The sequence below is a fragment of the Marmota flaviventris genome, chromosome 11, assembly GCF_047511675.1.
Source record: "Marmota flaviventris isolate mMarFla1 chromosome 11, mMarFla1.hap1, whole genome shotgun sequence".
Lineage (NCBI taxonomy): Eukaryota > Metazoa > Chordata > Mammalia > Rodentia > Sciuridae > Marmota > Marmota flaviventris.
In genome coordinates this window covers 54,093,672-54,103,924 of record NC_092508.1, presented here as the reverse complement: position 1 = coordinate 54,103,924, position 10,253 = coordinate 54,093,672, and the positions used below count along the sequence as shown (strand labels likewise).

General features: G+C 38.7%; 1 protein-coding gene across 5 annotated transcripts in view; it reads right to left on the bottom strand.

Annotated features, from left to right (window-relative positions):
• Window positions 1-207: 207 nt before the first annotated feature.
• The window catches only part of Ccdc141 (coiled-coil domain containing 141), a 189,300-nt gene continuing 179,254 nt past the window's right edge, over window positions 208-10,253 (bottom strand). For all 5 annotated transcript variants that reach the window (XM_071619021.1, XM_071619022.1, XM_071619025.1 and 2 more), the window contains 2 exons: window positions 4,580-5,436; window positions 208-2,143 (listed from right to left, as the gene is read on the bottom strand). In XM_071619021.1, coding sequence (XP_071475122.1) covers window positions 1,876-2,143; window positions 4,580-5,436 — 1,125 coding nt within the window. In that variant the 3' untranslated portion in view covers window positions 208-1,875. The remainder of the gene's footprint in view (window positions 2,144-4,579; window positions 5,437-10,253) is intronic.

Genomic DNA, 10,253 nt, shown 5'->3' with positions numbered 1-10,253 from the left:
ATAAAATTGGAAAGGAGCTCTTACCAGATTAATAAGAAAGAAAAATTGTGAAGAGAGAATTTGTTACCTTTCCCTGATTGCCTTCTTTGGACATGAATAGGTTTTACTCCTTAGCTTCCACAAGGACAATGATGGCTGGGTAAATGTAAAATATTTGAAGTTGGACAAAAATGATAGGAGAGTTAAATGACCATGAGTTCCCCAGGATGCTGTGCATATGAGATTTTAATAGGTTTCTGTCAAATTTGGAAGGAAATTAAGAGTTTTAATTTTTTAATTAAATTGAATATGGAGCACAAGAAAGAACATGCCAAGTTTTTACTTGACTAGACATTTCACATGATCAGATAACATTCAGTAACTTTTTAATACCAATCTGAATATATTACACTTAAATATTTTGATTATTTGGAGACAGTCTTCCAGAAATATAATTAATTCCTTTCCTTCATCGAAAATCTGTAATGAATTATTCGTTCAACTAAAGATTTTGCCCTAGCGTGACAGACTATGTGTAAAATATAAAAACAAAATGTCTCTTATTTTTTAAAAGAACAAAAAGATTACCTTCTTTTCTGAATAATGTATTTCAGAAAGGCATAGAACATTCTTCAATATTACAGTGATAATTATTTTTTAAAAGGCTAGAATTCATCTTATACCATCTTATTACCCACTTTCCCTCTAGAACATGCTAAATCTATCCTCCTGAGTTTAATTTCAAGTCTTTGAAAGGAATGTAATCTTAAAAAATTAGAAAGAAATTTAAGCTCCAACTCATAAATTATCATTTTTCCCTACGGGAATAGTTTGAAATTACATACTAACAACACTCCTTTAATTTAATATTCTAAAAAAACAGCATCTGAAAAAAAGAGAGTAGTGAGTAGCAGGCCGGTGTGATGATACATTGTATTAAACAGTAAAATAACCTTCAGCCTTCACAGATGTGTTTTCTATTTTCTAAATCTTTACAAAGCACAAAATGAAAATCCTCAACGGCCTGAGAGGTAGAGATGAAGAACCCATTTTCCAAATGGGAAACTGAGGCAATGAGGTGCATTGCTATAGACCATAAAAGTGGTCAGCAGCAGTGTCAAGATTAGAAGCAGGAGGACTTGATTGCATTTGTTTACATGGATACTCAAAACATATCAATGGAATGACAGGTGTGTTGTGGGTCCATTCCTGCTGCCTGTGTTCCATCTTGCTCTATGACATGAAGAGCTGATGGAAGATTGAAACTCCATGTGGAGTTGATGGTGCATTTATTCTCCAGTGTCAGACCCATGAAATCAACATGAGGAATGATTATTTATAGTGACATAGCTTCAGGAATGTAGTCTATATCAAAAGTACATAGAATGGATACCAGCAAATGAGATCAAGATATGAAAAATAAAATTGAGGGACGGCTAATGCATGATGGAAAAAATCACAACTTTGGTTCACTATTTCTACTGTCATGCCCTACAAAGAGGTGTTTATGAGTACAATTAGAAATAAATTATCGAACGATTAGATTTGAAAATTAGCTAGCATTTCTATGCTTAAGTGAGCCTTCACTGGCATGTCCTTAAATTGGGAGGGAATAAGCAGGGTCTCATTTTGCTGCATATTATATTAAACACATTTCTTTCTAGAGTACAAAAATATATTCTTATCCACTGCACATGATTTACCAAGCTCCTCAACTACAGTAAATAGTAAAGAAAATTCAATGATTTCACGTAGCAGAGGTATGAGTCCAACAAGCAAGATGACAACAGTGGAGGTACATTTGTTGGGGGTGGTTTGTAGGAAGTGCCAGAAAATAAACAACCATATTGTCCTTTAGGCTCGTAAGAATGATGTCCATCAAGGTCAACACCACAGTCACTGTGTGAGTAGCCAGTACATTAGGGATACACCGACATAGATGACACACAGCATTATCCAGTTTATCCTTGTGATTGGCGACCTGTGGTTACCTGTCACGTGGAGGACGACATTGGAAGAGACAGTGCCACTAGAGTTTTGGGCCCGAGCCACATAGAGGCCTGCATCTGCCTTGCATACCTTCGGAATGAACACGGAATGCTTTGTTTCCTTGTTTAAAACCTGTAAGTGCCCATCTGTAGACAATTTCTGGCCCTTCTTGTACCTAAAGCAGAGAGTCAGTTTTTAAAGTCAGGATCACGATTCATTCACATCATTCCCAAGTTCTAACAAATTGCAAAATTAGCTCAAGAGTTCTATAGTGCTCTGTAGGATTAGCAGGAGCTTTCATGGCTATGACATATTCCAGGGAGGCTGTTTATCTTTCAAGCAGAGGTTGGCAACTGGAGGTCAGAGAGTTACACTGATTGGCTTAGATCATGTTTTTGAAAGATTAAGTTTGACAACATTGAACAATTGGAATATTACATGTAAAAATTCAGATATCCAGCTACTCTTAAAGAAACCAAACCATCTGATCACACTGGGTCACCATTTGCTCATGGTGATAATTACCAAGAGTGTGAAATGACACCCTCACATTCAACCTGCTTCACTCTTTCTGCAGCTACAGAGCAGCAGCTGTGACGCTGCCTTGGATTCTCTGTTGGAGTGAGACACATTTGCCCCTCAATTTGTATCATCAGATCTACATAACAGCACAAATGTGCCCTAGTAGAGGAAGCGACTTATACATCATTTCCTGGCGAAATGAGTTCATTTAATTTTTGTAAATTAATTTCATTAGGAGAAGATGGCTTCTCATTATAAAAGGCATTTATGTAATTGGATTTTGACTGCTCATGACATATTTCTAAAAGTTTCCTATGAACATGAGCACTTACCTTTTTATAATGCAAATAATTTATTTTGTATATCTTACATTCTTTTTTTTTAAATTTTTATTGTTGGTTGTTCAAAACATTACACAGTTCTTGATATATCATATTTCACACTTTGATTCAAGTGGGTTATAAACTCCCATTTTTACCCAGTATACAGATTGCAGAATCACATCAGTTACACATCCCTTGATTTACATATTGCCATACTAGTGTCTGTTGTATTCTGCTGCCTTTCCTATCCTCTACTATCCCCCCTCCCCTCCCCTCCCCTCTTCTCTCTCTACCCCCTCTACTGTAATTCATTTCTCCCCCTTGTATTTTTTTTCCTTTCCCCTCACTTTTACATTCTTGATTATTTATTTATATCCACTTTCTTCTCCACAGGGACTAATGACTAACCTGAATCATTTTTTGTTGTTGTTCCATTGCCTAAGTGAGGGATTTGAAGTTTTCTGAGTATCCTAAATGTATGTCTCCCTGATAACTTGTCAGTTGTTCACTGAACAAAAGTTTTGTAAATCTGGTGGCAAAATATTTCCACCATTTGCAATGGTTCTCTGACAATATATATGTTGCAGTAGTTCTTCAGCCATATATACTAACCAAGTTGTTTATTCATGTAGACCAAAACAAGAAAGACTTCAGACAACATTTTTCTTTGGGGTGAATCGATATTTAATAAGGAACTAAATATCTTCTAAACTCAAAAATACAAAATTTTTTGACTTATTAAAAAAAAAACATGCAAATGTAAAATCAACAAAATAAAGCCAAAAAAAATTTCAAAGTTTGCACTACACACAACTGTGGTTTTCCTTACAAATTTGAGAAACCCAAGTTTTCTTGTAAGTTCTTTGGGTACCTCGTTCATACTTCATGTACTATCAATGGGCACACACATTAACTGAAACTATTAATGTCTACTAAAATATATTGATAAATAAAAGCAAGCTTACTTATCTTAGTAGAAACTTGTTATCACATACTTATGTTGTACTCAAATAAATCTAGTTAAGGATGAAAATTTTTTGAAGGTTTAAAAGTAATCCCCATACTGAGAAATTAGAACTGCATTTGCAGTTAATGACAGTAGAGGTTCAAAACCTAAAACCTACAGTTTACTTTTTCTAAAACAAATAGGTTGAAAAATAATGATATCTCTAGAGTGAAATGATATTGGTCACAGCTCAGCTTTTATGATACCTCTCAAAAATGAGTTTGTTAGCTGTCTCCTGGAGCAATTGTGAAAGAAATGCTCTTATTCCACCTCTCACACTGAAGAAATTTATAAGAAGAAATCTTACAAATATTACAAAGGAGGCGTGTGTGACGGTTGGAAAGAGAGAACAGGTGAAACGAAAGGAGAAAACCTAGATTCATGTATTTTAATTGCATAAGGGGTGTTAAGCCAAGAAAATCTCATGCTGATGTAGAAACAGACAATAGGGAAAGTATTTCAACCCACAATCTTCAGATGAGGAACATTAAACTGAAAACAAAAACAAATGCGACCATCTTGCAGTGCTTTTGGAGTCTGTTAAATTATTACTGTATCGGGTTACGTTTTTTCCTTAAGGGTATTAACCATGCTGCTACTAAAATGAGCACTGGAAGTGAGATGTGAGAGCTGATCATGCAGAGTGGCAGTGTCTAGAACGTTAGCCAGCAAGCCCTAAACCTTTAGGTTAGCACATACAGAATAACACCCTCAGGGGTTGGGTTTGTTTGTTGATGGCTTATCATTATAGGCTACCCACCATGTCAGTGTAGGCTCTGGAAATCCTGTTACTTCAACTTCCAATGTCACTGGAGAACCTTCCATGACAGTTACATTGGACAGGAGCCTGGAGAAATTTGGTGCCTGGCCAGCGAGGCTGACCACGCTGTTCTTGGCAGATGTGCTGCTCATCTCTTCTTGGGGAAACATTTTTTGTCTCTGATAGCCCCTGCTGCTGCCTGATGGAAAGTCAAGGCCCTGGAGGGCATCAGGGGAAGCATGCAGCCTGTCTCGGGTTTTAGTGACGTTATGATCAGCATGCATTTTCTCCTGCGTTTCTAGCAAACTTCCCTGAGCCTGAGGGTGCTGCTGTAAAGCTCTCTCATGCACTTCACTCGGCATGCTCTCCGGATGTTTAGCACTGATTTTGTATAAGGCAGAACTTGTTTCCAGAAATCCTCCGGAGGTGAGTGGGGGCTCAGCTTTGAATTGGGGGTAAGGCCTCTCAAAATGACTTGAAAATGTTTCTCTCTTTTCACTGCACTCATCGGCAAAAGCAACGGGTGGTGGAAGAGCAGATTCCTGGGCCTCCCCTGGACCACTGGTCCCCAACTGCATCCTGCAACTGCTGATGTGAATTAGGGGGGAGGAGCTGGGAGGCTCTTCTACCTCCATGTCTGAAGGTGCAAGGGGGGACTCGGGGCTTCCTGGGAGTGGAGGCAAGGAGATGTCATCAGGCGAGACACACTCATATTCTTCTCCTGACAGCATATCTTCAGGCTGAAGCAGGCCTTGGACACTGCTCTCTTCGGCAGAGGACAGAGGCCTCAGGTTCTGGGGAAGTCCATCTTCTCCTGCTCCAACAATGGCCAAAGTATCTACCACCTGCTCCTGATCCTTGGAGAGAGGAAAACCAAAACTGTTAGTTACACACTTTTCTTTTTCCAGTTTTCAATCAGAGGGAAACTCAACTTGCGAGAGGCTCATTAAAAAAAAAAAAAAAAAAAAAAAAAAAAAAAAAAAAAAACCTCCAGTGAGTTAAAGCCCAGGGAGCTGGCACAGGGAATGTGGAACTTGAAACTATTTTGCCTACCCTGGAAACAGTCCCGTCCCATGACTAAGAATCATCACACTGACCTCCAGTCCCTGTGTAAAATGTGACAGGCCCTGTGAAATAGAAGAGAGAAAGCCAGTTTTCATCTGCAATGAAGGGGTTGGACTGGATCGATATCTTTGAAGCAGTGACCTGAGGAGTCTTCACTATCCAGCAAATTTGGCTTTGGTCTGGTTTATCTCTACCTCATGTATACACATAGTTCCTAAAGTGTAGTTCACCTTGTTACATGATCCCTCAGACCCTCTCACAATAACCCCTCTTCTTTCTCAAAGAAAGCTATCCCTTGTTTTTAAACATAACATTATGTTTATCATTTTAGCCATTTTTATGCACACATTCCAGTGTACATATTGTCGTGTGACCAACAGCCCCATCCATCTCCAGAAGTAATTCATCTTTCCAAACTGAAACTCGGCACCTAGCAGATAGTAGCAGATCCTTATTCTCTTTTCCCCAAACTCTGTCAGCTGTGATTCTATTTTCTGTCTAAGACTTTGGCTACTTTGGCTACTCTAGGTACCTCATACAGAGAAAGCCATTCTTTTTTTTTTTTTTTTTTTGACATATCATATTTCATACATTAGATTCAAGTGGGTTATGAACTCCCATTTTTACCCCAAATACAGATTGCAGAATCACATCAGTTACACATCCACATTTTTACATAATGCCATATTAGTAACTGTTGTATTCTGCGAAAGCCATTCTTAATGACTGGTTTTATTCTTACATTGAGAAATATTTGTTGAAGCTCTACTATGTACTAGGGACCATGCTAGGCATTGCAGGGTTGACCTGATAAGGAAAAGGAGATCCAGTCACTGCACTTGGGGACTTGATTAGTGGGCAAGGCGGAGACTAGCGGTGCAATCACATCACACATTTCACAAGACGGCATGCCAAGATATAAGGAGGGACACTTGGCACTGCCTCCCAGCACCCCTCCTGCTTGAATTGTCCTGGTCTTTCTTCCCAGAATCCACATCTATCTCTGGTTTTAAGGAGAGGCCCAAATGTCCCTTCTAGAAAAAACATTGAAGCTAAAGTTGATTTAATCTATGCAGTCTGATTGTTTTATACACACTTTTTTAGTGCTTCTCCTTAAGATTTGGGGTGTATTCTTACCTTTACTACTTTTTGTCCTGTAGCTTCTATGCAGACATAAGAAAGCCATCCCTTGCCTTGACTTTGCACTTCTCATTTTAGCCCATAGTCCTGCCCTTGCCATTTTATAAATGATTTTTTAGAAAATAAATTTGTTTTGGGGTTGGAGAGTAGAAGCCAAGCAGCGCTCCTTCCACCATCCCAAGAGATGAGCTTGCCTCAAAGAAAACATATGCCCAGTTTACGGAAAGTGCCTTCTTTTGGTCATTTAGTAGAAGTTTAAATTCTGGGTCTAAAACCCCTGAAGTTCAGAGCCTGGTTAGCACAGTAGGTCACACATCAGACTCATAAAATGCAGAAGTTCTTGAAATTCCCTCCTATTTAAGAAAAGGAAAATATAAATTACCGCCAGGTGCAGTGTCACACTTTTGGAAGCCCAGATACCCAGGAGGCTTAGGCAGGGATTGCAAGTTTGAGGCTAGATGGGGTAACATAGACCCCTTCTCTCACACACACACACACACATACACACACAAAAAAAAACACCCTCAAATTACTAAATAAACACACATCCAGTAAATAATATCTCTACTTCTTTTAGTTGTCCTACCATAGCTTAGCATGAATTCTCTCTTCATCTCTTCCTAAAATTAGAATGTTTATTTTCCTTCTCATAGGGACTTTGATCCAACTGCCTAGTCAGTTTGAGAATTTCCTCACACCAGTCTGCCAGCCTTGAAAACTTTCTGAAAGGCTGCTGTCTTTAAGAATTTTGTGCTTTACTTAAGACTGTCTTCCTATATTCTGCCAAGACCTGCCTTCTTGCAGTTTCTACCAGGGATTCTGATTTAGCCTACAAAGAGGGAAGCTCAGCAGCCTTTTCAACAGGTCTCTGACTATTTGGAGAATTGGTCCTGCAACCTCTAAACCTCTTTCTTTGTACTAAATATCTCTAGTTTTTCTTCTTCCCAGAACTTTCATCATCTGGTAACTCGAGAGGTCTGACTCCTGTGAGCTCAAGCTCCTTCCCAGGAGAGCAGGGACATTCAGGTCTTAATCCCTTAACACCTTTTCCCGTAACCTATGCCTCTCTGCAGATCAATGATCCTTTGAAACTGTCTGAAATTTTATAAGCTGAAGGAAGAAACTTGACTAAAAGTCCAAGCCCCTCACTTTCCTCCTCCTCAATCTCTACCCAGGAGGAATGACTTACCTCATTGGGAGCATGGAAGAAGGAACCAATCATGTTCATCTCTGGCTAAGGTTCTCTCTCTGGGATTTGCCTTCCACCAAATGGGTATGTTCCAGGTGGCTCTAAGGCATGAACACCCCTAGAAGCCTGTGGCTGTCTAGCTGTGCACCAAAGTGACTGGGTAGACAGGTCTATCTAAAACATGTGTGAAGTTTGAAAAGTCCAAGTCACATCCTCCAATCTGGCTTTTACTGGCTACCAAATTCACAAATCCTGTCTTATTTTCATTTGGTGTCAATGCATTAAGGGAATACAAAGATTAGTGGGTTTGTTTTGTTTTACTTCTTATAATTCCTAATAGAAAAGCTCTTTTCACAGAAAAATAATGCTACCAGATAATGTCTACTAAAACCAAGAGGACTTATTACTTTCTCAAGTATTTTTCTGGAAACATTTCAACTTATTAATGAATGTTACCCTCTCAATATTTACTTTCCAGATGGGGAATAATCAGAGAAATCATCACCTCCTCAATTTCTGTGATAAATTTTTATTAAAGCGATTGTATCAGTTCATGTTTTTACCTGAACCACATGGACCATTGATTTGTAGTGAGTTTTTAATCACTAAAATTTCCTATCTCCTCTGTCCATTAATATCATTGATAAGAATATTGGAAACTATAGAAATTTTATAACTTGCGGGTACAACTATCACCAACCAAACTCCTATTTCTCCACTTACCAAGAGTGCTATCATGAATGTTTATCTAATGACTTTCCAAAATTGCAGCAAATGATATGTATGGTACTAACCTAGAAGTACCCATCATCTCAGCCAGATGTGGTGGCACACACCTGTAATCCCAGTGGCTCGGGAGGCTGAGACAGGAGGATTGTGAATTCAAAGCCAACCTCAGCAATGGTGTGGTGCTAAGCAACTCAATGAGACTCTTAAACAGAGATGAGAGGTGGGAGGGAAAGGGAGAGAAAAGGGAAATTGCATGGAAATGGAAGGAGACCCTCAGGGTTATACAAAAGAACATACAAGAGGAAATGAGGGGAAAGGGAAAAATAATACAAGGGGGAGAAATGAAGGTCAGTAGAGGGGGTAGAGAGAGAAGAGGGGTGGGGAGGGGAGGGGAGGGGGGATAGTAGAGGATAGGAAAGGTAGCAGAACATGACAGTCACTAGTATGGCAATATGTAAATCAATGGATGTGTAATTGATGTGATTCTGCAATCTGTATATGGGCTAAAAATGGGAGTTCATAACCCACTTGAAGCAAAGTGTGAAAGATGATATATCAAGAACTATGTAATGTTTTGAACAACCAACAATAAAAAAAAAATAAAAAAAATACAAAATAGGGCTGGGAATGTGGATCAGTGATTGAGTGCCCCTGAGTTCAATTCCCAGTACCCCCCCCCCCAAATAAATAATCATCTCAATAAGCAAAATAAGATGAGTTGAATGTGAGGGTTTTTTTTAAGTCCATTTGGCTCTTGGCACTTCTTTCTTTGTTCTCAAATGCAAATGAGCATTCATTTTTTAAGTCCTTATGGAATTTTATAGTAGCTACTTTCAAAATTCACCAACATATAGTTTCCTAGATCTATATGTTTTTCAATTATGAAAAAGGTAACTAAACATTCACATGTTCCAAACATTTTCTCTAATTTTCCCACCATGAAACCATCTTTGCTTTTAGAAAAAAAAAGTGCATGTTTTCAGAAAGGAGTAAATAAATCTACATATCTTAGAGCAGATAGTACATATTTGCACCAATCTGACACATTCTCAAAAAAAATAGCTGGGAAATTATCTAAGTCACCCAAAACATAATTCAGCTCTAAATTTATTTCTCTTTTATCTGTCACTGCTCTTTATATGACTTTTTTGGTCAATTTCTTTCTTTTATTCCCAAATTCTAAGTGGATGGGTGACCTATGGTCTCCTCTGAGTCCTCTACTCTTCTCTCTATATTTTTCCCCTCAAAGACCTTACCTGCCTTCATCCCTAATGATCAATTCACTTTTAATTAAACCTAAATCTATAGCCTTAGGTCTTATCTCTGCCCTGATTTCTGAACTTTAATTTCCACTGATGGGCGTAGTTACTTGGGTTTACAACTATTTCCAGGTAGGCAGAAAACCTATCTGGAAGGGAGAGCAGAATGATATTCTCCATCCATCCAACTGAGTGGGCAGAATCTGTCTTCAGAGCCCATTGAGTGGGGGCCACCTATGTGGCAAATGTAAAGGCATACTACAAGATTCTACCTACCCCCCAATTTCTAGGA